We start from the raw sequence: 27,799 nt of genomic DNA on the forward strand, positions 1-27,799 counted from the left end.
CATGTGGAATAATGCCATTTTAGAAAAGTCCTGAATGTGGATGGTCAGCAAAGCTTTGTGCAGATGTCCTCTGAGGGGCACCTGACTGACAGACTGCAATGCTGTCCAGGCTCTGTAAGTCCATCCACTCAATATGTGTTCTGTTTCTCTCAGTCATGAGGTCCTTAGCAGACCATCAGCATCTTTCAGTCCGTCTGAACCCCCTTATTGGGAGAGAAGGCAAAGCTATGGAAACTTGCAGGTGTTACCCTGTGAGAAAGATTCTGAGTGTGCTAGGCCATCTCAGTCTAGACCTTTTGGCTGCTGTTTTTCCTCTGTGTGCTATCTATTTTCCAAGTCTTTTAAACCAGTCTTAAAAAAACAAACAAACAAAACAACAACAACAACAATAAAAACTATGCTATCTCTCCCCTGAGAAGGAAGAGGGGAAATCTAAGAATCCCCATTAACAGATCCACACTGTCTAACATTACCCTTCTCTGATTCTTCCTACCCAGGCTGAAATAACTCTGCCTAGTCTGCAGATTAGGGAAGTTGGTATTGTTATGTATTCTATTTGCTTTCAAATACCTATAACAAACTATTTCAGACATATATGATTATAGGCAATGTTACCTCTACGAAGCTTAGATATGAAGCAGTATGTATCAAACTGAAGAAGATACCTGTATGAGTTTAGTTAGCAACAAACAACCCCCAAATTTCAGTGTCTTAAAACCAAAGTGATTTTCTTTTTTTTTAATTACAGCTTTTTTTTTAGATTTTATTTATTTACTTTTTAGAGAGGGAAGGGAGGGAGATAGAGAGAGAGAAACATCAATGTGCGGTTGCTGGGGGCCATGGCCTGTAACCCAGGCATGTACCCTGGCTGGGAATTGAACCTGCGACACTTTGGTTCACAGCCCACGTTCAATCCACTAAGCTATGCCAGCCAGGGCCAAAGTGATTTTCTCATTCGCACCAAATGTTCTGTATGGATTGGCAGGGATGGTGTCTCCAGGAGTTCATGTAGGCTGATGGTGGCTTCATCCCAACATATAGACGATGGTATCTGATGCAGAAAAGTCAGCTTTTACCCCTACCCTTATACTTCTTTCTTGTCTCTGCAATTGCCAGAACTGCAAAAACAATACTGAAATATAATAGTGATCATGGACATGTTTTACTGTTCCTCATTTTAAAAGGGATGGTTTTAGCTAGTCACCATTAAGTATAAGCTTTCATTGTGGTTAATGATGTTTTGCATAATTTTCATCTTTTTCCAAACTATGATTTAAGCCTAAAATGCACTTTGTTTTTGTGCAGGGGAGAACTCAAACACAGTTCCCACTACCACAAATTATGCAGTCAAATTTCCCACATTTGGGGAAATCACAGGGGTCAGCACACCCTGAGTGCAATGGAAAAGCCTCACCCTGGGAAAGCCGCCCACATGATCAAAGTATCTCCCCTGCCAGGTCAGTATAAAATGTATTTCTTTTATTCTTTTACAGATTGGCTTTTGATATTCAAAACCAAATGATGGCACTAAAACAATTTTAATCTTTTTCTCAGCATTCTGCTGTATGTTTCCATTCTCTGGGGCAAGAAGTGTGGGAATGATTCAGCCTCCTTGTCTTGATCTAATGGGGAAGAATTGTGTGGTTCAGATAAAAGGAATTGTCAGGAATGACAGGCAAATCAGTTATTATACCAAGATATTACCTAATAACATGACACTTAAGGATTATTTTTTTTTCAAAAGCTTACTGCTAACATTCATTCTTATTATTGCATACAGCTGATGTTCAGTCATGCATATGTTACTATTTATCCATTCTCCTGCTGGTAGTTGTTTTCAAGATTTTACTACTCTATAAGAGATTCTGTGAACATTCCTGTACATGCGTTATGATGCTGCTAGTAGTGGTGGTAGATATATGCAAAAGTTTCTTTTGGGTATATGATTAGCAAGGAAATTGCTTGGTTATAGGGTGTGTGAATGTTTATCTTTGCAAGATACTGCCAATTGTTTTCCAAAGTGACTGTAGTAATTAATATTTCTTCCAGCCATGTTGAAAAGATCACAATAATCTAGGTCTGCTCCAACACTTGGTATTATCAGATTTCTTATTTTCACCAAGGAAAGGGGTGTGAAACGGCTTCTCATTTCTGGTATTGATTCACATTTTTTTGCTCACTAAAGTGGCTAACCACTTTTCTGCAGTACTTTCACAGTATGTACTCCCTTATCTGTGAAATACCTATTTATGTCTTTATATCTACTGTTGGGTTATTTGTCCTTTTAACAAATGAGAAAAATAGAGAATGAAAACGTCAAAAACACTTTAGAGAAAGAGGACAGCTTTTAAGGTCAAATGAAAAGTATAATTTTGAGTAGAAGATGATGATGCGGTAAGAGGGAGGAGATTCCACTTGCCCCTACACACGGGAGAAAAACCTAGCTGATCTATGGAGGAAAAGAGCAAACAGCCAACAGTACCGCAGCATATATGAAAATAAGAGACTGAAAATTGTAGTGAACACTGAAAAACCAGATGGTAAGGAGAGTGCTTCAGGTCAATAGGGTCCCAGGGACCAGCTCAGGATCCAGGGTGGCTGCAGCCCCAGGCCTGGCTCCAGCCCCCGAGTCTGCTGCAGAGTCCTTGGGAGAGAGCTGGGTCAACTGCTCCCTCCCTCCCTGGCCAATCAAGGTTTAAATAGCACTGGGAAAGACCTGGTTGCTTGAAGTGGCAGAGAGAGGAAGGAGGACAGGGTGGCACACACAGGGGCTGTGAGCACCTGTGGAGTCTGTGGAGGCCGACTTGGGAGAGTTGAGAGTCTCGCAGTGGCCGGCACTGACCCTGGTCTGGCTGGAGAATTGGGTTGTATGTAGTGGCAGGCTTGAGTAGGAGGAATTTCTCAAAAAGCAAAACTGTTTGGGGAATACTCTGGCAACAGCCGCTCAGCCTCTTCCCCACCCAGTTGGGCAGCAATTCCAAGGTGGCGAGGAAGTTTGCACGGAAGTTTGTGCAGAAGGCCCTGGGCACCCCCATGCCATTAGGAAGGGTGCACACCTAAGCCCATGGGACCGAGGCAACCAGGCCAAGCAAGCTCGAGCTACACCCCAGACCACAGTGGTAACCCTGGGGGAAAGAGCGCTCTCAGGAAGACCTGAATCTGACACCCAAGGCGTCCAGGAGAGGGTCAGGCTAGCTTCGGGGAGAGTGGGCTCAAGACTGGCTGAGTGCAGACCCAGAAGGGATAAAAGCCATACCAATCACCCCTCAGCCTGATGCAGCCAGCAAGACCAGAAAAACCAGTTTGGCCAGTTTGAAACCAACAAGAGGATTTTTTTCTGTGGTTTTTATTTTTAGTAATATTTTATTTTTTTAATTTTTATTATTGTTTTATCTTTCAATACTTTTTTCCCTCTCTTTCCTCCTTTCTTGGTTTATTCCTTCTTCTTTTCTTTCCAATTTTATGTCTTCTTCCTCCCTTCTTCTGCCTTTTTTTTTAAATACCCACAAGTGAAACCAAAAAAACCCTGGAACTGTGAAAAGACCAGACTTGGACCCAAAGAGGGGGCATCCCAACAGTTGAGACAGTGAGACAAAAATCACTTTGCTATTACAGAGAATTTGCAAGTTATTGCATATTTGTATTATTATTTTTCATTATTCTTACATCTTTTATTTTAATAGTATTTTTGTATTCCTCTTCTTTCTGTATAGTCTTCTTTGTTTGGCTGGTTATATTGTATCATTTCACAGGTTTCCCCTGTTCTCTCTTTCACAGTGTACTGCTAATTTACTGCCTGTCATGTCACTTGTGTTCCTTTAGCACACTAATTAAGGTCCTATACTTCCTATTCTTGTTATCCAGATCACATAGATTCTGACATATGATTGTTACTCTAATATTATTGTAAATAATAGCTGTTCCATACAATGGTAAATACCTCAAAACACCCCTCCCGGATCTTAGCCCACTTCACAGTTTCCTGAACTCTATTACTGTAGTGGTTAACTCTATTCTCTCACACACTACACCTATTTACTATCCTTTACTCTCATCTTACCTCAGAATCTGACCTCCCATAACCTCACTGCTTTCTAGATCCAACTCACAATCCTTCCCTCCCCAACAAAAGTCTTATCTTCTTTCTACCCTTTCTAAAAAGTGGCTAGTTGGATGGAAGATCACAGTTAACACTATACATAACCAAAGGATCTCCTATCTCTTCTCTACTGGCTGCTACTGTAAATATCATAAAATACTCTATTGCTGTTTGAAACCATTTTTCCTTCCCCCTCCAAATGATCACAAAACAGAGTAAATGGAAGTGGTGAACACCAGGTTATCCACTGGAAAAGGAAACCCAACAACATAGGAACCACCAACAGATAACAACAGAAGAAGGTGAAGGAGGGAGTGGAAACCACACAAACCTCAATCCAGGACCTATCTGGAAATACAACTAAACACTGGAGACACTACCCAGTACGAACAATTGAACAAGAGCAAGAGAGAATCCTCAAAACCTTGTACACATGGAAGAATCATCTTCAACACAACTTGCCTCACCAGTACAACAAAATACAAGAGGTGGTGGACAGAGAGACCCTCATTTAACCAGCTGGTGGGAAGGACCCACCAAAGAAAGACCCAACAACAACCAAAACCCAAAGACAAACACAGAGCCGACTTCAATGACAGCCCAAGACTAGTGAGCTCGGGAGATCAAGGAGATTGCACCACTGAATCTCACAGGTATTCTACCACATAAGTTCACACCATAAACCCAGGGAGCCAGAACACATCAACTGAAGAAGCTCAAGCTAACAAGAAGAGTCTCGCAAACAATGGGAAGACAAAGAAACATTCCCCAAATGAAAGGAAAGGAGGAAGCCTCAGAAAGAATGCTAAATGAAATAGAGGCAACTCACCTATCAGATATTGAGTTCAAAGCAATGGTTATCAGGAAGCTCAATGAACTCACAATGAGCTACCAGAAACTACAGGGAAGCTACAATGAACTCACTACAAGCTATATCAACATGAAAAAGGAAATAGATACTATCAACAAGGGCCAAGAGGAAATGAAGAATACAATTTCTGAACTGAAGAACACAGTAGAAGGAATGAAAAACAGGATTGATGAAGCAGAAGATCAGATCAGCGAGCAAGAGGACAAAGTAGAAAAAAAAAAAACAAACACCGAGAAAGAGCAAGAAAAGGAAAAGAGGCTTGGAAAGAATGAAGAGGGATTAAGAGAAATGCAAGACAATATAAAACATAATAATATTCGTATAATAGGGATACCAGAAGGAGAAGAAGAAGAGCAAGGGATAGAAAACCTATTTGAAAAAGTAATAATGGAAAACTTTCCTAATTTGATGAGAGAAAAAGTCACACAAATCCAAGAAACAGAGAGTCCCAATCAAGAGGAACACAAAGAGGCCCACTTCAAGGGACATCATAATTAAAATGGCAAAATACCAAGATAAAGAGAGAATCTTAAAGGTAGCAAGGGAAAAACAGGAAGTAACATACAAGGGAGCCCTAATAAGGCTAACAGCTGACTTCTCAATGGAAACACACTCAGCTAGAAGAGAATGGCAAGAAATATTCCAAGTAATGAGAAACAAAGGTCTGCAACCAAGGCTACTGTACCCGGCAAGGCTCTCAATCAAGACAGAAGGCCAAATAAGAAGCTTCCCAGACAAAGGAAGCCTAAAAGAATACACCTCCACCAAACCAGCTCTGCAAAAGATGCTAAAGGTACTGATCTAAGGAAAGGAAGGAAAAGAGAGATACAGACAGGAACACAGTTATGAAAATGGCAATGAATAAATAACAATAATAACCTTAAACGTAAATGGATTAAATGCTCCAATCAAAAGACATAGAATAGCTGAATGGATAAGAAAACATGACCCACACATATGATGCCTACAAGAGACCCACCTCAGGACAAAAGATGTACACAGACTAAAAGTGAAAGGCTGAAAACAAATTTTCCAAGCAAATGGACAGGAAAAAAATGCAGGGGTAGCAATATTCATATCAGACAAAATAGACTTCCAAAAAAGGGCCATAAAGAGAGACCCAGAAGGTCACTTCATAATACTCAAGGGAAGAATCCACCAAGAATACATAAACATTGTAAATATATATGCACCCAACAAAGGAGCACCCAAATATGTAAAGAAAATCTTAGAGGACTTCAAGAAAGATATTGACAGAAACACAACTATAGTAGGGGATTTTAACACCCCACTGTCAAAAATCGACAGATCTTCCAAACAAAATATTAACAAAGATATTGTGGCATTGAACAATGCCCCAGATGAAATGGACTTAACTGATATACATATAGAGCCCTTCATCCCAAAGAAGCAAAAATACACATTCTTTTCAAATGCACATGGAACACTTTCAAAGATAGACCACATGATAGGACACAAAACAAGCCTCAACAAATTCAAGAATATTGAAATCATATGAACCATTTTCTCTGACCACAAAGGACTGAAACTAGAAACCAACCCCAAGGGAAAAAACCCAAAACACTCAAAATCGTGGAGATTGAATAGCATGCTATTAAACAATGGATGGGTCAACAATGAAATTAGGGAAGAAATCAAAAACTTTCTGGAAACAAATGAAAATGAACTCACAACAACCCAAAACTTATGGGACACAGTGAAAGCAGTCCTGAGAGGGAAGTTCATAGTGATACAGGCCCACCTAAAAAAGATAGAAACATTTCAAACAAACAACGTAACCCTACATCTACAAGAACTTCAGGAACAACAGCAAAGACAGCCTAGAGTAAGCAGAAGGAAGGAAATAACCAAGATCAGAGCAGAATTAAATGACATAGAGACTAAAAGCACAATTACAAGGATCAATGAATCCAGGAGCTGGTTCTTTGAAAAGACAAACAAAATGGACAAGACTTTAAGCAGGTTCATCAAGAAAAAAATGAGAGAGGACCCAAATAAACACAATCAGAAATGAAAGAGGAGAGATTACAACTGACACCACAGAAATACAAAGAACTGTAAGAAATTACTATGAAGAACTGTATGCCCAGAAATTTGAAAACCTAGGTGAAATGGACAATTTCTAGAAAAATATAATCTTCCAAAATTCAATGAAGAAGAAGCAGAAAGCCTGAACAGACCAATAACAGCAGATGAAATTGAGTAGTAATAAAAAAAAAAAACCCTGACACACAAAAGCCCTGGACCAGATGGTTTCACAGGAGAATTCTACAAAGCATTTAAGGAAGAGCTAACCCCTATCCTTCACAGACTATTCCAAAAAATCCAAAATGATGGAAAACTCCCAAACTCCTTTTATGAAGCCAGCATCAGCCTAATCCCAAAACCAGATAAAGACACAACAAAGAAAGAAAACTTCAGGCCAATATCACCGATGAAAATAGACTCTAAAATCCTCAATAAAGTATTGGCAAACTGCATCCAACAGTACATAAAAATATCATACACCATGACCAAGTGGGATTCATTCCAGGGATGCAAGGATGGTTCGGTATTTGCAAATCAGTAAATGTAATACATCACATAAACAAAAACAAAGACAAAAATCACATGATCATATCAATAGATGCAGAAAAGCATTTGATAAGGTACAGCACTCATTTATGATAAAAACACTTAGCAAAGTGCGAGTAGAGGGAGCATTCCTTAACATACTGAAGGCCACATAAGAGAGACCTACAGCCAACATCATACTCAATGGGCAAAAACTAAAATCTTTTCCACTAAGATCAGGAATAAGACAAGGTTGTCCACTTTCACCACTTCTATTCAATATAGTACTGGAAGTTTTAGCCATAAAGGTCAGACAAGAAAATAAAATAAAAGGCATACCAATCAGAAAGGAGGACACAAAACTGTCATTGTTTGCAGATGACATGATCATGTACATAGAAAATCCTATAGACTCCACAAAAAACTGCTCGACTTAATAAATGAATTTGGGAAAACAGCAGGATACAAAGTCAATATCCAGAAATCAAAGACATTTTTTGTATACCAACAATGAAACAGCAGAAGCAGAAACCAAGAAAAAAATCCCATTTGATATAGCAAAAAGAAAAATAAAATACCTAGGAATAAACCTAACCAAGGAGGTAAATGACCTGTATGCAGAAAACTACACAACACTGAAGAAAGAAATCAAGGAAAACACAAACAAATGGAAACATATACTGTGTTCATGGATCAGAAGAATTAACATCATCAAAATGTCCATACTACCCAAAGCAATTTACACATTCAATGCAATACCTATTAAAGTACCAATCGCATATTTCACAGACATAAAATAAACACTTCAAAAATTTATATGTAACCATAAACAGCCCCAAATAGCTGCTGCAATTTTGAGAAAGAAGAGAAAAATAGGAGGGATCATAATACCTGATACTGAACTCTATTACAAGGCCACTGTAATCAAAGCAGCCTGGTACTGGCAATAAAAACAGGCACATGGACCAATGGAACAGAACAGAGAGCCCAGAAATAAACCCAAGTCTCTATGGTCAATTAATATTCAACAAAGGGAAAGCAACATAAAATGGAGCAAAAATAACCTCTTCTATAAATGGTGTTGGGAGAACTGGACAGCTACATGCAAAAAAATGAAACTCAAGCACCAAGTTATACCATACACAAAAATAAATTCAAGGTACATGAAAGATTTAAATATAAGCTATGACACCATTAAAGTCCTAGAGGAGAACATAGGCAGGAGAATCTCAGATATTTCACACAGCAACATTTTCACTGATCTGTCCCCTAGAGCAAGGGACATAAAAGAAAGAATAAACAAATGGTATCTCATCAAAATAAAAAGCTTTGCACAGCTAAAGAAAACAGTATAAAAATAAAAAGAGGAACAACTGTATGGGAAAACATATTTGTCAATGATACCTCAGACAAGGGTTTGGCCTCCAAGATATATAAAGAACTCAGATGACTCCACTCCAGGAAGACAAACAACCCAATTAAAAAATGGGCAAAGGGCCTGGACAGACACTTCTCCATACAAGACATACAGAGGGCCCAGAGACATATGAAAGGATGCTCAATATTACTAGCCATCAGAGAGATACAAATTAAAACCACAATGAAATACCACTTCACAGTGGTCAGATTAACCATCATAAACAAATCAACAAACAATAAGTTTTGGAGAGGTTGTGGAGAATAGGGGATCCTAGTGCACTGTTGGTGGGATTGCAGACTGGTACAACCACTATGGAAAACAGCATGGAATTTTTTCAGAAAATTAAAAATGAATCTGCCTTTTGACCCAGCAATTGCACTGCTAGGATTGTATCTTAAGAACCCTGAAACACCAATCTGAAAGAACCCATGCACCCCAATGTTCACAGCAGCACAATTTACAATAGCCAAGTGTTGGAAGCAACCTAGGTGCCCATCAGTAAGTGAATGGATCAAAAAACTATGGTATATTGACACAATGGAATTCTATGCAGCAGAAAAAAAGAAGGAGCTCCTACTCTTTGCAACAGTAAGGATGGGACTGAAGATCATTATGGTAAGTGAAATGAGCCAGGTGGTGAAAGACAAAGACCATATGATCTCACCTTTAACAGGAACCTAAACAACAAAACAAAGAAACAAGCAAAATATAACCGAAGACACTGAAATAGAGAACTGGCTGACAATGACCGGAGCGGGGAGGGGAGGGAATTTCAGGGAAAAGGGGAAGAGTTACAGGAACAAGTATAAAGGACACATGGACAAAAACTAGTGGGGGTGGAAATGGGAGGGAGGTGGGGAGAACTGGGCAGGTGGGCTGGGATGGGAGTGAAAGACAGAAAACTGTACTTGAACAACAATTAAAATAAAAAATGTTTAAATATATATATATATAATTTTAAAGAATAAACAGCTTCTTCAGCTTCAGTAGCTGATGGTCAAGTGATGCTAAGCTGGAGTATGGTCTAGAAAATAATTCCAAACTAATTGACAGAGAGACTTTTTCAAAGAATTTGTTTTTAGCTTTTAGGTCATATTTGGGTTCAAATCTGAAAGCTTTGCCTGATTTTAAGAGGATGAAAGTTGCTAGAAAGTTATTTTGCTAGTAAGGTGGAGAGAAAGAGCTAGCACTGGCCAAAATTGGGAGGCAGGCTCCGTGCTAGATGTTCCCAGTCGCTCTCCATTTCTGAGTTCTCATTCCTCCAGTTAGCATGGTTGACATAAGGATGTCCAAAATTGAAGAAAAATTTTATACATTTATTAGAGTTTATATGAGCCAAACAGAGGATATACCTGGAAACAAGATTCAACAGCCTAAGAAAAATGCTTCCTGGAATGACAGTTTGCAGCTTCTTTGTCACATTTAGAATGAAGGAGGGAACATGAAGAAAATAACTTGCAAGTGAGAGAAAGTAAGGTGGGGATTGGATTACAATGGCAATTTTCAACCTTTGTCATCTTGTGGCACATGTAAATTAATTACTAAAATTTTGTGGCACACCAAAAAAATGTATTTTTTGCCAATCTGACTAAAATAGGTATAATTTTTATTCACTCACACTGGATGGCTATTGTTGTGTTGGTTGCTGTCATTGTTTTTATTTGACAGTCTAAGAGAAGAGAGGTCAATGCTCTTGACTAAATAGTCAGGTACTGCGTATTTTAAAAATTCTTGTGGCACACTTATGGAAAATGCTGGATTACAGGATAGTTAACAATATTATGTGCTCTCTTGAGGGTGGTTATGTTTCCTGAAGGGTCTGAAAACAAGGCATTGCAAAGGTGTTGTTAATCTAGATGCACAAGAACAATGCACAGGACTTGCTTAAGGCAAAGGTATACCTTTTACTAAAGAAGTTATGTCTGGGGTGTGCCTATCCACCATGACCTGTTCAGTTTATTCTTTATGATCAAATCACTGTGCTTTGATTAGAGTTATTACAGTACCTTTTTGAATCCACAGGACCCTCAAGAACTTTAATAAAGGGAATATTGACATAGATGTAGACAAAATTAAGAGGTATATGAAAGCGTTTTATGTTAAATGTCTTTTAAAGAATCTGCTTGAATATTTTGCTTCCAGAATTATCATAGAGCACAACACAGACATATCATGATCTTTGGTTTGCTTCTTGTTTGGTTGCTTTGCTAGATTGATATACATCCTGATTCAAAAGTCTACTGTGTAATTTTTGGGAGGGAGGAAAAATTGTCTTCCCTCTACCCTTCCAGGTTCTTGGCTCAGGCCCCCCTATAATAAAAGACAGATTAACGGGAGAAAAACAAGAGAAATTTAATAACATATATAACTCCTGTGTACTTGGAAGAGACCCAGGAAAACTGTGTAACTCTCCAAATGACCTAAACCATCTCTTTAAATACCATCTCCAGCTAAAGACAAAGGAAGATATTGTGGGCAGAGGGAGCCAGTAACGAAAAGTTTCCAGGAAAGGTACAGTAAATAAGGGTAAAGTTGTTATGCAGATTTAAGTCAATGCCTTCTCTATTGATAAAGGTTTTTAGAGATTTAATCACTCTTTTATTCTAGGTACAGAAGAGGGAGACTCCTTTACAAATTGATTGTTTCCCTTATGAGTGTAAATGTCCCTTACAAAAGGATAACTTCTATTCAGTCTTATCTCTGCTGCCTTTTTAAAAAAAAAAATAGTCAGCCTAAAACAATCCTCAAGACAAAGAGAAGTATTTTGGGGTAGCTAATTCTACCTGTCTTTGTTTTCAGTTTTCATAATTATAAGTCAGAGAGAGAATATAGATGAGAATAAGTACTCAATGAATAAGTAAACCTGATTTTTAAAATCTTTTTTTAATATTATTGATGCTTTTTTTAAAAGATTTTATTTATTTATTTTTAGAGAGGGAAGGGAGGGACATAGAGAGAAAGAGAAACATCAATGTGCGGTTGCTGGGGGTTATGGCCTGCAACCCAGGCATGTACCCTGGCTGGGAATCGAACCTGGGACACTTTGGTTCCCAGCCCATGCTCAATCCACTGAGCTATGCCAGCCAGGACTATTTTTAAAATCTTACTGTGAACAACAAAAAAAATAGTACTGCTCTTATAAAAATTAAAGATAATATACATGTCTATGGCTGTGTTTCGTTGAGGTTCAATAGAAATCTAAAACAGTATGTTTTATATATTTGAAGAAAGCAAACAAGCAAAGATCCAGCAGAAAGAAAATGATAAATACATTACACAGAACTACATTTTATGTCCTTTTGTTACAGGGTGCAGTCAAGAGGGAGGCCCCAAATAGGGATTGGGAATGGGGTCCAGAACTCAAGATGTCTAGGAAATATTAGGATGTCCTCACCCCTTCCCCCACAGGTGTGAGTTGGGGGAAGGGGCACATGGAGCAGGAACATGCAGGGCTGTTTTGTACAGCAGCAGTCTTGCAGCTAACCTGTGGCATGGTCATTGACATATCTATAACCTTTAACTGGTTGCATAGATATGTTAAATAGCTGTGGCCATGCTTTGAGCCAGGGGGTTGGAAAGGGACTTCCCACCCAAGATGTAACTGGGGAGCAGGTCCCCCTGATTACAGCACCTGTGTGAGAGCTTGGAGGTAATTGACTCCACACCATGGGGCCACACCTGCCCAGACCCATGATGGCAGCTCAGTAAAGCTGGAAGGATATGGGAGTGCTGGCAGGTATAAATGATTATAGGTAGAGTCGGAAATGGGGGCACAGAGGAAGATAGGTGTGGGGATTTAAACCGAAATGCAACAGCCATTGGAGAGAGAGAACCATATGACTGTGGCAATAGAAAGAGAGGACCACCACACAGCTGTGGCAGTGCAGAGAGTACATGTGGCTGTGGCAATAGAGGAGAGATCCACATGGTTTCACCAGAGTGCAGACCCCCGCAGCTCTGGTAAAAGAGGACCACTCGGCTTTGGGGTGCTCCCTTTGGCCACATGGCCTGGGAAGCAGGAGAGACTTTGGCTGGAAGAAGGGTGAAAGAACTCTTACCAGTAGGCCATGAGAAGGTACCACATGGCTTTGGATTAATTGGAGATCCTGCCTGGACAGTGACACAGCTGTCGGTGTCAAGAGCCTGAATCACGGAAGTTTGCTTCTTTTCCTGAGATACCATACCCCAAAGTAGGGCAGGGGGAAAAGGAAGCACTGTAGGTGTCTGTGGGTATCCAAAAGGACTTTGATATTTTAATGAAGACATTAGGTCACAACTTTAAGTCTGTATAGCTTTAAATGAACATTTCCTTTCCTTTTCACAAATCTCTGGCATTGAGAGAGGTCTTTCCTAAGGCGGTAAAAAATCAAACTTAGTGGGGGACCCTTTCAGTACAGTATATTGTCCTCACCCCCTTTGGCCCCTTTTTCTGTAACAGTTGTATCTATTTGTATCCTACAAATTTAATAATACTAATTCAATGAATAAAAAGAGGACAGAAAAGGAATTGGAATTTCAGAAACAAAAATAATATCTTCTAAGAAACAATAAAATCAATTATCAAGGAAAACATCATCATAAAACATTACATGGTTTCTTTTCTACTTAGTTGTAAGAGAAGAGGGTGTTAGGCCGCAGTTGCTCAAGAAACCAGATGCAGCAAGCTAAGGAGCAGGGTTTGTTAGTGGGAATAAGAGGGAAAGTAGAGCCAACCTAGGGAGGTTGGGACTTGCGGAGGGGGGGGAGTGGAAAAAGTGGGGCCAACCAAGGGAGGTTGGGGAGCCAACCAAAGGAGGTTAAGACTCACTGGGTTGTTCTTAGGGCAGGGTTTTTAAGTGCAAAAACCCTGGAAGGGTAACTGGTTGGGGTTTCAGACTCTGATTGGCTAGAGCTGATTGGTGGGTGCTATTTCTGCTGACCATTGTTCTTGATACAGCTTGTTAGGCTCAAGTTAAAGCTGCATCCTGTTATTTGGGATAGGTTGACCCCAGACCCCAGGCTTAGCCGAGCATCTGTCTGTCCTGGGTAGGGTCGGCAGGCAGTGTCCCAGGCAGGCATTTTCCCAGGCTACAGTTTCCCACGGTACAGTTTTCCCACCTGGTGATTTTCCATTCTTGCTAGGCCTACCTAGGTCTGTCAGAGGGTATATTGATATTTGCTTTAGATGGTAGAAGGAAAATAAAGTTTAAATTTTGGGAGTGAAAATGCTTGCTCATTCTTCAGCTAACAGGATATTTTTGTGAAATAACAAAAATTCAACTGAGCAAATTTAAAGATAGAACTGAATTTTGTGTACTGATTCATGAACTAGGCTGCATTGCATCTGGCAATAGAGAGAAACTCCATGGAGCTGCCAAAAAGGAAATACTTTTTAAGACAGAGAGAGAGAGAGAGAGGAACAAACGGAATTATTAGCAAAGAATTCATTGTTTAAGGCAAAGTTTGGTCAGTCAGTTGGTCTTAAGGGGGCCAAAAGGGGTCTAAGGTCACCCCCTAGTGCTGAAAGGAAATTGTGCATTGACTGATCATGTAAAGATCACATTCCAGGGAAAAGGTGAAGCTGCAATGAAGTTAGGTATTAAGTCTCGGTGGGATTTAACACAAGTCATTTCTTTTTGGGCCTTTTTTCTCTTTCTTTTTGTAACATTTGTAAGAGCAAGAGAGAGTAAGCAAAGCCAGAGAGTATGTACAGGTATAGATATATAAAAAGATATTTAGATAAATCTATAAATTGGTAGAGATGTATATGATGTCATTTATAATAAGAAATATGTATTTGATCTTTGTCCCCATTTATGGCACAGAGCTCCTAAAATCTTTGTAATTTCCTAAGGGGTTAGAACAACAAAAGTGTCTTTTGTTACGTCAATGAAGTAAATTTTCTTAAGCACCTAAGGATGGGGGTTAGTTGCCTGGAGAACCAATTTTGCATTAGAGTGTTGGAACTTTCAGTCTGTGTACTTAACTCCTGGGATGGAGATGGGGAGATTGGAATTTGAATCAATCACCAATGGGTAATGATTTAATCATTATGCCTATTTAATGAAGCTACCACAACAATCCAAAAGGACAGGTTTCAAAGAGCTTCCAGGTTGGTGAACATGCACAGACCTGTGAGAGTGTCACACCCAGAGTGGACATGAAAGCTTTGAGTCCTTTCCCCATACCTTGCCCTGTGCATCTCTTCCATCTGGTTGTTCCTGAATTATATGAGTCATATCCTTTTATAATAAACCAGTGATCTATTAAGAGAAATGTTTCTCTGAGTTCTATGATCTGCTCTAGCAAATTAATTGAACTCAAGTAGGGTGTTGTTAGAACCTCAGATCTATAGCAGTTTGCTCAGTAGTAGAGGTGACAACCTGGACTTGCTACTGGTATCTGAAGTGGAGTAGGGGGGTAGTCTTGTAGAACTGAACTCTTAACCTGTGGGATGTGACCTATCACCAGGTTGATAGTGTCGGAATTCAGTTGAACTGTAAGACACCTAGCTGGTGTCTGAAGAATTGCATGTTAGTATAGGGGAATCTCCCATATCTCCCCACATTGGAATTGGTGACCAGAATACTCTTACCTTGGTAGATGCATGCCTTGATTTCATATCTATATATATAGTCTTCTGAATAACAATGGCCTTTTGGCAAAAGATGAACATTCTTTATAATAAATCAATTAATTTTGTTTATAATCCATTTTTCATGTGAAAATGGAATATATATCACAGTAACCAAAGAGAGACTAGGCTAAGCATTCATTCAAATTCAAGTTATGAACTCTGAATTTATTGTTGAATTCTTTGAAGCCTACGTCCCAACTCATTTGAAAGTATTCATCTTTGCATAAGTATTCACTCTTGTTTGTGCTTTATATTCCCAATATGTTGGATAAAATAGAAAAGAAGAAAATTGGGTAGAATATGTTGTCAATTTTTTGTCATATAATTTATCCAGGAATAGATTATTGGACTGAAACAGATTTCCTGTGTGTCTCTAAGTAACTCCTTTGTTAACTGTCCCCACCTACCAGCATAAATCAAACTATCAAGCTGAATTTGGGGCATAAGATGAGATTTACCAATGTTATTTTATTTTTGTTTTTGTCAATTCTACATCTAAATATATGGTACCCTTGGACATATCAATGACATTTTTGTGTGTGTAAAAAGGGTAGGGAAGTCTATCCAAAGGCACAGAGTCCTTTCGAGTAGTGATTAATGAATTTCTCAGAGTCTATAAGAAATCATACTTCAAGGCTATTCAAAATTATTGAAATGTCACCCCCATTTTCCAAGAGGCATAATCATGAGATGAATGTCAATTAAATTCAAATTCCAAATGCAATGTCATAGAACCTACTTAGAAATCTCTCATGTATTAGACTGATTTTTTTTTGCTTGTTCTGATTTTTTTGTTTCAATATATGATAGTGTCAATAGCTGAATGAGTTTAAACTGTGATAATAATTCATTTACTTTTCTGGCTCAAATCATTGTTGATGACTGACATTAACTGTATTCTCTGTGCCAGTGGGCAGGTTTTGTAACTCATGATACCTGTTCTATATTATTCCTTTTGCAAATTTTCATCAAATATGACTTCAGTTAAAAGGGAAGAAAAATGAATTGCTATTTATCTTAACAAATGTTTGCTAAAAAGATGGGGGACATTTTGCTAATGTTTGAGGTGTTGGTGACTTGCCCAAAATCACATAGTCATTCCATGTGAGAACCTGTGTTCTCTCATGGGTCTGGCTACCTCTAAAGCCTATTCTCACTGCTATCTCCAACTGCCAAACTTTACTATCTTATTATCTTAGCTCTCTCTTCCCTCACTCTGCTCAGCTATGGTTTCTGTACAGAAAAGTCATGAAAGGTTTTCATAAAATATATCTTCAAGATACATTGCTTTTGTGTTTCCTCTCTTTAAAGTTCCTTGACATCTTTAATCATTTATCTTTTCTCCCAATTTATCTCAGATATATAATGCCAACCTCAGTTTGCTCTACTGATAAAGAGGAAAGGGATATGGTTATTGAAATTTTTTAAATATCAAAAAGTTAAAAATAAATGCATTTTATTGAAACTATACTTTTAATACTAAAATGCTACCACAATGGTGCCATAACTACCTTAATGTCAACAGCCAGAAAAATTAAAAGTTGTCATTTCTTTCAGGTGGGACTCTGATCTCCTTGTCAGCCTACCTTGATCTAATCAGTCTTTGTCTGTTGGGTTAGAGGAGCAGAGGAGACATTTGGGAGAATCAATAGGTGTTACAGAGTATTCTGCAAAAGAACTGACACTTGGTGCCTCATTCACTGAAGGGTGAAAAGTTGACCATAGGGCCAGTGGAGGATTGCAAGATGTGGTCTAAATTAGATCCAAACACCTTCTAATCCTTTAGAATACTATTAACCAGGCTAGTGCTGAGTAAATCTTTATTGAATACCTACTGAGGGGAGGCTCTGGGTGAGCACTGGATTAACAATATTAGTCCCTTTCCTTTGAAGATCTAATGATGAATCTTGTAATGAAAACTCGTTCCTTTGTACCCAGAGCTCACATGACTGAGCTTGAAATACTACCCAGCAAAAAAGGAAATGGAGAGGCAAGTATGGCAAATCTATGTTAGGAAAAAAGTTGCTAATATGAGGGGAAAATAAAAATGACCAATATAGTACTCCTGGATGGTTTTCCCTGAGCATGGGATATTTCTTCCATCCCCTATTTGTACTTCTAAAGTTCTGTATTTCTTAAACAAGAAATCACCTGTGGTCCCACCCCAAACCTACTGGATCAGAATCTTTGTGAAATGGACCTAAGAAGCTCCAGTAATAACAGGGACCCCTGAGTAATTTTATTGGGGAGTTTAGGAAACATGGCTATAGCTAGTGTCTAAAACTCCACACCATTTGAGGTTATCTCTGTGTTTGAGCAGCAGATCTCAAACATTCATTTGCACAAAAGGACCTAATTCTGCAGTATGTGAGCTTAATCTATTTAGTTTGACAAATCTTCTCACAGGTTGGGAAATATTCACACTAAGAATGTTAATGTCCCTGCACCCACCTTCATAGAGTTTAAGTGAGCGGGCCTGCCATAGAGCTAGCCCATTTATCTTTGTTTTGACTAGTATGTTAAGGGATTCTGATGGAGGAAATCTTTGGAAGGCACTTGAGAAATATTGGTTCAATTAGCATTTATTCCTCTTGAAAATAAACACATTTTACTCTTATACTTTGGAATTGAGGAAGGATTTAAAAATTGGGTTTAATTTCACATTATAAATACATTAGACTATAAACTCTGAGAGGACAGGAGTTTGTTTGGGGGGGGTGTTTTTCCCCCTCTTTTGTTCAGTGATGTGTGCCCAGCACTTAGCAGAGTGGCTTTTACATAGTAGACACACACAATTTGTTAGCCCTTTTAACCAAATAATAAAAATAATGTTTTAGGCTTTAATAAAGAATAAAAAGTGTTTATTTGAGCAAAGGAGGGACTGCAGTCTGGGGCATAGATTCAGGGAGCAAGCTAAACTGTGCTCCAGAGGGGACAAAGAAAGGCAGGGTTTATAAAGGGCACAAACAAACCGGCCGTTCTCATTTTGGTCCTCCCTGTCAATGAAGGACTTGGCTAGGTCTGCAGGGATTGGTGAGCCCCACCCTGAAAATGGAGGAGGCTGGTTTTTGAAACCGATTGGCTCCTTTCAAGGTGAAGGATGCAGATGGTCTGCTCACTATGATGAGGAGGAGGAAGTCAAGCCCATGCATGTTCATGCAGCAATCGTTGATCCAGAATATTGGTGGATGGCTTTGAGCTGACTTTAGGAACAGGTCAGAAAGTTAACATGAGTTCCAAGATCTGAAACGAGATGTGCATAAGCTCCACTTCCTCAGTGGCCTCCCAACTGTCTTCTAAGTGCGTCTCTTAGTGATGTTTATTCTATTTTATTTTTTCTATGATCAACTTAATGAGTGAACTCAAGGTATAAAGACCTCATGTCTCTTACTCTTGCTCCTCCATTTTAATGGCTTATCATAACCAGAAGGAATGTGCAAATGAATTTGCAAACGGAGAGCCGGGTGATAGCGACAGGACTGGAGAGGAAAACTCTAAAATGTATGAGAACTTCAGCAGGGAGAAGAAAGAGTGAATAAAGAAAAGCCAGGGGGCACTGAGCATCCCCTGGGAGGAATACGGGCCTTGGACTCATGCCAAGAGTGGTTGCGCGCATGCGCGTCATGGAGTTCTGAGGAGGGCCTACCTCGGGTAGGTGGCTGGGGCTCAGTGCAAGCATGTAGCGGATTGATTGTATGTAGTGCGCATGGCCAGACACTGCGCATGGCCTCGTTGTGCGTCTCCACGCTGTGCAACCAAGGGCGCCGCTTTTACGTCCTAACTTTCGGCAGCCCCTGCTGCCATCTTGCTGGCGTGGAAGCACATCTTCTGAGTGTGCATCTGGGAGTTGGAGGCAGGAGAGAGGAGTCAGGACCTGGGAGTCGGGAGCCGGAGCGAGGAGTTCGAGCCAGGAGTTGGAGCCTGGAGACAGGAGTCCGAGCTGTGAGTCGGGAGCCATAGCTGGGAGTAGGAGTCGGGAGAAGAGTCGGGAGTCGGAGCTGGGAGTCGGGAGTTGGGAGCCGGAGCCAGGTGCTGGAGCCGGAGCCAGGTGCTGGAGCCGGAGCCAGAAGCCAGAGCCGGGAGTCGGAGCCAGGAGCTGGAGCCAGGTGCCGGAACCAGGAGCCAGAGCTGGACCCGGAGCCGGAGCCAGAGCCGGGAGACGGAAGTCGGAGCTGTGAGTTGGGAGCCAGAGCTGGGAGTCAGAGTTGGGAGCAGAGTCAGGAGTTGGGAGTTGGAGTTGGGAGTCAGAGCTTGAAGCTGGGAGTGGGAGCTGGAGCCGGGAGCTGGGAGCTGGGAGTCGGGAACTGAAGAGTGCTGACTTGGCAGGGACCATCGCCATGGCTTCAGCCTCGCTGCGGGTGGCAGTAGTGTGCTCCAGCAACCAAAATCGGAGCATGGAAGCCCACCATCTCCTCAAGAGGAAGGGATTCGCTGTCCGGTCCTTTGGAACAGGGACTCATGTGAGGCTTCCAGGACCAACAGCTGACCAGCCCAATGTTTATGATTTCAATACCACTTATGATGAAATGTACAGAGATCTTGTTAAGAAAGACAAAGAGCTCTATACAAAGAATGGCATTTTGCGTATGTTGGAAAGAAATAGGGAGATCAAGCCAAGGCCTGAAAGGTTCCAGAACTGCAGAGATGTATTCGACCTGATCCTCACTTGCGAAGAGCAAGTTTACGACCAGGTGGTGGAAGAACTGAATTCCAGAAAGCGTGTGACCTTCCAGCTGGTGCACGTGGTTAACCTGAACATCAGAGATAACTTCGAAGAGGCCAGCCTGGGGGCGTTCCTGTTCTCTGAGTTCTGCCAGTGCTTTCAGCTCTTGGATGACGTGAACAAGGAGATCGGGGAAGTGCTCCTGGAGTTCGAGGAGAATAGTGGCCAGACCTTCCTGCATACCGTCTGCTTCTACTGACGGGCCACTGCTGTCTCCTAAAGCCGTATTCTTGAACTTTGTGTTGTAAATACGTTTTCCTTCCTGATACTTGTGTTTACTCTGAGAGCTTCTATTGGTAGACAGTAGGCAGAACCCAAATAAACTTTACAGATGAGATGAGAAGATACATGTAAAACTAAATTAGTAGCAATCAAACATTTTTAGCAAAGTTTTTATCCCATTTTTACTTATGAGTGGGATATTGTTTATGAAGTTGTTTTTCTTTAATCAAAAAAGAAATAAACGGTTTATAAGTACATTTCCCCACAGTATGTCTGTGTCTTTCATTGTGCATTGCTCCCCTCCCCCTTACCTGGCTGGAATGTACAAATCCTTGAATAAAGCAACAGAGCTGTATCTATTAGGAAAGAACCTGCAATTGTCCAATAAACAGGTGCTGTTGGGGGAAAAAAGCCAGAAGGGATAGGACCCACAGAGCTATCTAGGTGACTGAAGGTTTGGACATGCGCTATTGGCCCTAGAGGCTAGGGTTGCCCACTGTGATGAGAGATGACACTGTTAGTGCTTCAGCATGGGAATCCAGAGGGGTGAGGTATGGAGCAGTGGGAAGAATACTGGAAGTGAAATTGTAACTGTCCCCTTCCTTATTTTCTGAGCTTTCCCTATGTGTGTTGAGTTGTATAATCTCACTTGGTGTCAACAGGTGGGTGGAGCGGTGGCATCAAATGACTTGGATTTACTACTCTACCTCAGCTCTTTTCAGCCTTGTATGTATTTGTGTCCCTTTGTTCAGCGCCTGAGTGTTCACTTGCTGTTATGTTGGGGAAAGAGAAACACGGAGTGTTAGTTACTTCACAGCTGAGAAGAGACTAGCCTGTGCTGTGCACCTCTTATGCCTTCTCCAGTGGCTCCTGCCAGCAAAGAATGACTGCAAGGGGTTAGAATTGTCCCCTGCAGAGACAGGTCAGTTACTGCCTTAGTTGTGGATGTGAGAATGTTAGGGGGGCAGTACAGTGGTTTCTCCCAGCTATTTCTGGATCTGGGATGATATTCTTTAAGAGATGCATATTTTCCAGGACTGCAGATACTGAGGTTTTAACAAAGATTTGGATCTAACAAATGAAATTCATAGCAGTATGTGTGGTGTGTGTTGTAATCACAGGTGGTAGGTTTTTCCTTAATTATTAAGTACCAAGTGAAAGATGAGGGGTAAAATAATGCAGTGGGATATAGTTAATGAATCATGTTCATGTAGCTCTATTCTGGTGCTTTCTGAATGTATTGGTGTTAAGAAAAATTTCACAGGTGTTGTCATTATGGATTTTCCACAACAGAGACTAGGATTACACTTGAAATATATAGGATACCAGAAAATCCCCCTTTGTTCTACACAGGTCCACACTGTGTATGTGGCTCTCCAGGGCATAAACACTTATGTCAAAGATTAGTACAGTATTTCTCTCTTTTTCCTTTTCTCTTTTCTTTTCTTTCTTTTCTTTTTCTTTTCTCTCTCTCTCTCTTTTTAACCTATGACAAGTGTTTTGAGGAAACTAGCTTTGTTGGTGACCCAGGAAACACAGGTAGCTATACTTTTCTGAAAACAGTATAGTCCAACATCTTTTCATTTTCAACAGCTACCTTGGAGAAACTGCTTACTGTAGAAAAATGATACCATTTGTAGAGCACTGGATCATTTACCAGGCATCTTCACATGTGTTTTGAGCCCCACAATGAATTTCAAAGACTAGATTTATTGTTCCACTTTTTATAATACAAAAGTGAGGCTCAGAGATTTTAAAGAAATTCCCAGAGACTGGAAAGCAGACAACAAGTAGACATTTTATTCTAAATCGTATACTTGTCTCCCAATAGCAGCTTATGACTCTCACAATGAATGAAGAATAAAGCCCTGAATTTGGAGCAAGAGGTTTGGATAGAATATGTCAGAGTCTTGTTCATACTGGCCTTTAGATGCCAAGTCAAATGAGGCAGGCACTTAGGTTGTTTGACTTAAAGTAATGGTTTTTAGGTGTGGTCCAACCAGCAGCTGCATCAGCATCACTGGGGAGCTTGTTAGAAATGTAGACTCTTCAGGCCCCAGCCCAGATCTTCTAGATCAGAAACTCTGGGGAGGAACCCAGAATCTGTGTTGTAAACCAGTCCTAGAGGCAATCTTAATGCCTGTTACTGTTTGAGAAACTCTGATTTGTAGGTACACTCTCACAAAGTTCCTCTCCCATATCCCTATCCCACAATTCAACCTTTAGTTTAAAAACCTTTTTTGATACATAATCAACATTAATCTATAACAGGAAGGTTTTATCTATAACAGTGAGTGAGAAAGAGGCACAAATGCACTAAGCATTTGGAAGGATGAAGAAGATGAAGGAAAAAATTACTGGTTGAGAGCACAGTTATTCTGGAAGGCTGTTGGAAGCCTCAGGTCTTGGGGCTTCAGGGTTGAGAAGAGAAAACAAAGAAAGTGAAGAAAGAGCTGAATTTACATTGTTTTTATTATTTATTTTTTAAGACTATTTATTTACTTTTAGAGAGACGGGAAGGGAGGGAGAAAGAAAGGGAGAGAAACATCTGTCTGCTGCCTCTCACACACCCCCACCTAGGGACTTGGCCCACAACCCAGGATAGGCCCTGACTGAGAATCAAACTGGTGACCTCTTAGTTTGTGGGCTATTATTCAATCCACTGAGCCACACAAGGGACTATTTATTTTTTATTAAATATTTTATTGTTGTTCTGTTACAGTTGTCCAAATGTTTCCCCCTTTGCTCTCTTCTACCCAGCCCACTCCCCCACAGTGAATCCCCACCCTGCTGTCCATGTCTATGGGTCATTCATATATGTTCCTTAATGTTTTCTAAATGTACACTTTCCAGTTGTATCTAAGGTTAGTTCTATCATAATCAGTTACTTTTCCTGAAATACTATTATCATTTTAACTTGATAATTCCAGTCCACTGTTTCAACTAATCAATTGGTGCCATCTACTAATTTTAAAAGCAAAAGCAAACATAGTGACTCTCAGTAGAAATCATCTTTACCAAGACAGGGGACATCCCTACTTTAAGTCTAGAAAGGACCTGGATAATGGCAGAAATAAAAGGTGTTTGTCCTAGGGACTGTGCCTGGGTAAGTTCCTAAGAAGCCCACAAATGTAGCCCTTGGGGGGATTCTGTGGGTTTGGGGGGTGGCTAATAACAGAGTACAAAGTAATGGCAAGAGCTGATTGCTCCTCAGAAACCACAACTTGCACTGAGTGAACCCTCTTCCTGGGTATTTTCCAGTCCTTGGTTGGTTTCATGAGTATTTGCCACACAGTTTAATAGAAATGACAAAGATATTTTTTGTCTATGCAAATAAAAGAGAAATACTGTGTTCCTCCATAGTAGTGAAAGCCCTTTTCTTGTTGTTCACTTTGTTCACATTTGGGCCAGGGTAGGAGACTCGCTTCCACAGAACTTGTCAAGATGTCAGGAAGTAGCCCTAGTCTTAAATCTTACGAAGAAGAAGAATGGTGTGTCCTTTGCCAGACATTTTGAGTTTCTAATGCTAAATGGAAACACAAAGGTAAATTTTATCTGATAGTATAGGCATTTTCATTTTATATGTTCAAGAGAGAAGTGTAAAGCCCCTTGTTATACAAAGGTTATTCATTTCTTGCAGATATGATATGTGCACAAAGATTTGGAGAATAATTTTCCTCAGGTCAAATGCTCTTAGTTTCAGAAGCAGGTGTCACTATCTAGAGCAGCAGAAGAGCTAAACTCAAGATACTGTCATTTGGGACCATCTTGCTGTTTTGATCTTGGCCACAGGTATGTATTTGTGATCATGCATCTCACACAAAGCCCTCCAATGTCAGTCCATCCTTTCAGATTCATTGTTTGATGCTTCTCTGAAAGTCATTTTCTTACAGGCCATACTTATTTTTAGCAGTTTTCTTGAGATATTGTCACAGGTGGGCACAGGTAACCAGGTTCTTGGTGACTGTGGGCAAAGAATTGAACCAAATACACAGAGTTTATAGCAGAAAGAGAGAGAGTAGATTTATTAAGTGATAGTACACTCCATGGAACATGGGAGCGGGTCAACTCCAAGCAAAGATTGACCTCAGGGGCTGGAGGGATTCTGTTCTTATAGGGTGGATATTTCCCGGCTAGTTTTGGTGGGCTTTTATTGCACATGTACAAGTAGGTATATTACTTTAAAGCTACTGCGCATGTGCTCTCCCATGATTTTCCTTGATTGGCCACCAGAGAAGGAGGTCACACAATGTTAATTTATTATAATGCTATTATAATGAGCATCCTCTGCACAGGTGCATTCATGATTCACCATGATTCAGCACTTTTCCAGAAAGCAGGGACAACTAGTCTTAGAACAGGATCTCTGTCTTGTATCGATGTCCTTTTTCTTAGCCCTGGGGCACATCCAGAGTTTCCTCCTTCCTATCTCCTGCCTGAACTTCATGGACATAAAAATTGTGTATATTTGAGGTACACACTTGATATTTTGATATACATACACATTATGATATGGTCACCACAGTCAAGCTAATTAACATTCCATTACCTGTACATAGTTACCATTGGGGTGTGTGTGTTAAGATTTAAGAGCTACTCTCCTAGAAATTACAGGTATACAGAACAGTACTGCTAACTATCACCACCATTGCTGTACATTGGATCTCTAGAACAAGACAAGCTGTCAGACTATTTCTCAATCACTTATTTTTTTTAAATGACTCAGATATTAGTCCTAGGGGAAAACATTCTTAGATTTAAATGAGCAACAATAAAACCTCTGTTCTGTTGGACCTCATACCAGTCACCTATGACATTATCTAGGACTCCCACCATCCACTCTCCTCATCCCATATTTTGCACCTGGATCCTCTTGTTTATTTTCCTCTCTTACTCCTCCACCATCCTTGATGGTGTAAACATCCTTATAAGTAATGTCTCTGGTCTCCAGTGCTCCAGCCTCCTACTGCCTTTATAGGATGGGCAGGCAGTAACTGATATGACCCCTTCCTGACCCTGGGGTCACTAAGGACCAAACTCCAGTGTAGCGAGGGAGTAATGCTTATGTAAATGCAGCCTAAAACTACATAAGGTGTTTGTTCATTTATTTTTTATCTTGAGGCTGTCCTGACCCTTGGTTGATTGATAATGAGGATGTGTTTCCTCAGTCAGTGAGATTCCAGAAAATCAGTCAGAAAATCAATTCTTGCACCCAACAGTGGGCCACATTGCTCTGTGCCTTACAAGCAACTGGACTTTTCTGTGAATCACATGGCAGGGGCAGGTTGTTGACACAGGTATTCTATCCAGGTTTTCTTATTCTGTTTCAGCCAGAATTCACCTCATTACTCCTTTAAGGAAAGGGATTGAGAGTTATTTGTAATTGCTTTCATAACAGAACAGATCCCTGAAAACGATTTAACTCCCTAGTTTGGTTTTTACAGCCTGTGATTACAAAAGGTGTCACCAAAGCCAGCTTTTGGACAGCAATTAGCATGGGACTGTGGAGACAACAGAATGAAGGAGGAAATGGGTTTAGAGTGCACTGTGGCGAAATGATGCCCAATCTATCAAAGCAACGTAGTCTTATGCTAGCTCCTAATTCAACACTTGTAGGGGCCAGGCATAAATTACATATTTTAATTCTCCACCTATAAGATGTGTGACATTGATTAGTCTATCTGTCGATGGTTAAATCGGAGGCAGAGAGAGGATAGGTAGCTTGCCTGAAATGGTGGGTCTGAGACTCCAATGCAGGAATGCTTAAACCCCAAACTGATGGTCACCACCCTACCCTCTTCTTTACTTGGTGCTACTCCTACCCCAAGCTTCCCTCCCAAACTCCCAAACCCCCAAGATCATTGAGAAATAATCTACATCTGCCCATCTTTACATCTCTTGCATTGCTTCACTTGATCTGTATATAGTAGGTGCTCAATATTTGACTATAAAATGAATGAATAGATACATTTTTATAAAACAGATCTGCATGAGGTCCTGATATTTGCAGGAGGCTCATTCACAAAATGAAAAAAAAATAAAAAAAAATCTCTTTCCTTGGTCAATAATGTTTTAACAGGTACAACGAAAAGAGAAATATTAATTCAGGGAGGGGTGACAATATATTTTGGTTCGTGAGGAGAATGTCACAGCTGAATGACAGACTCAAGTGCTGCAGCCCTCCCTGCATCTGGTGCCTTAAAGTAACCTCATCATGGGCAGAGGACACTTCCTTGCCCCTTGACTTTCAGCTTGACCTGCAGACTTGCATTGCCCTGTGGAAGGTGGGTAGAAGTGACTGACAGTTCCAAATCTAGACCCTACACAACCTCATGCATTTCTCCTTGCCCTCTTGTACCCAAGTAGCAGCATAAGGAGAACTTTCTCCCAGCCTTGAAACCAAATGAGACATGAAGTAGAGCTAAGTCAGCCAAGCCTACTCTACTTTGTTCAACTCCCCGTTCTGTGACCCTTACTATCCAGCTGCAGATACAGTGAAATAAAAATGTCTGTCAAAGCCGCTGAGTGTGTGGTAATATCTAATGGGTACAAGAGATTCCCATTGTTTTAAGAGTTAAATGCCAGGGGCTCTAGGTCAGCAACATGCTATACTAATATAACAAATGCTCTGTCTCTCATCTTTTGATTCTTTAAATATAATCAAACTTCAGAGATGGCTCAGGGCTCAGAAGCTAGGACATAGTCAGCCAAATGAACAACTATAAGCACACCCCAATCTTCTGTCAAGAGAAGTCTCTGGGCTTATTCCTGAATGTAGAGATTAGTTCTGTATTAGCAAATTGTACTTGGATGTTTATAAGGGAATTTTTAATATTGTCTTCAATTTAATTTAAAATGTGGTTTGTGTAATATGTGTGTGCTCACACTTATGTACATGTGTGTGTGTTCCCATATTGGTTTTCAATCTATGCCCTGGTACACGCCGTTGGGCCTAGTTTTATTTAGCATTTCAGAGTCTATATTTAGAAATTTACACTCTTCTGGTGCCCTTCCACTATCTTTATCTCTGATAAAGTCCAGATGGTTTGTTAATTAGTATAATGTAAAGAATGATTTTAATTGTTTAGTGGAGTGGTTTCACCATATGGGGATTGGCTAGAAATAATGTCTATATTTCAGCTTTGCAGGAAGTGGATAAGAGATCCTGAGAAGCCAGGGTCCTGTACCTTTTAGTCTGGTGCCCCAGTTCTGTAATTAGCTCTGGTTCTTGTATGTAGCCACTTTTAGGGGAGTCTGAATAGTGTGATGTTGGT

At 40.3% G+C, this 27,799-nt stretch overlaps 1 protein-coding gene and 1 non-coding gene across 2 annotated transcripts; one reads left to right on the forward strand and one right to left on the reverse strand.

The window, feature by feature from the left end:
* Window positions 1–1,303: 1,303 nt before the first annotated feature.
* On the reverse strand, window positions 1,304–1,465 carry LOC123832867. The gene has a single exon (XR_006788126.1). It is a non-coding gene; the product is annotated as a U1 spliceosomal RNA (small nuclear RNA).
* Window positions 1,466–19,917: 18,452 nt separating this feature from the next.
* LOC123832806 (RNA polymerase II subunit A C-terminal domain phosphatase SSU72-like) lies at window positions 19,918–20,502 on the forward strand. Its single transcript, XM_045860647.1, has one exon. It carries the CDS (start codon window positions 19,918–19,920, stop codon window positions 20,500–20,502), a length of 585 nt encoding a protein of 194 aa, XP_045716603.1.
* Window positions 20,503–27,799: the final 7,297 nt, after the last annotated feature.

The sequence above is a fragment of the Phyllostomus hastatus genome, unplaced genomic scaffold (genome assembly GCF_019186645.2).
Source record: "Phyllostomus hastatus isolate PE091 unplaced genomic scaffold, TTU_PhHast_1.1 phas_scaffold_200, whole genome shotgun sequence".
Classification (NCBI taxonomy): domain Eukaryota; kingdom Metazoa; phylum Chordata; class Mammalia; order Chiroptera; family Phyllostomidae; genus Phyllostomus; species Phyllostomus hastatus.

Bases quoted from the DNA above. Each gene is read 5' to 3' on its own strand.
- LOC123832806 (XM_045860647.1), top strand. From the start codon at position 19,918: ATGGCTTCAGCCTCGCTGCGGGTGGCAGTAGTGTGCTCCAGCAACCAA.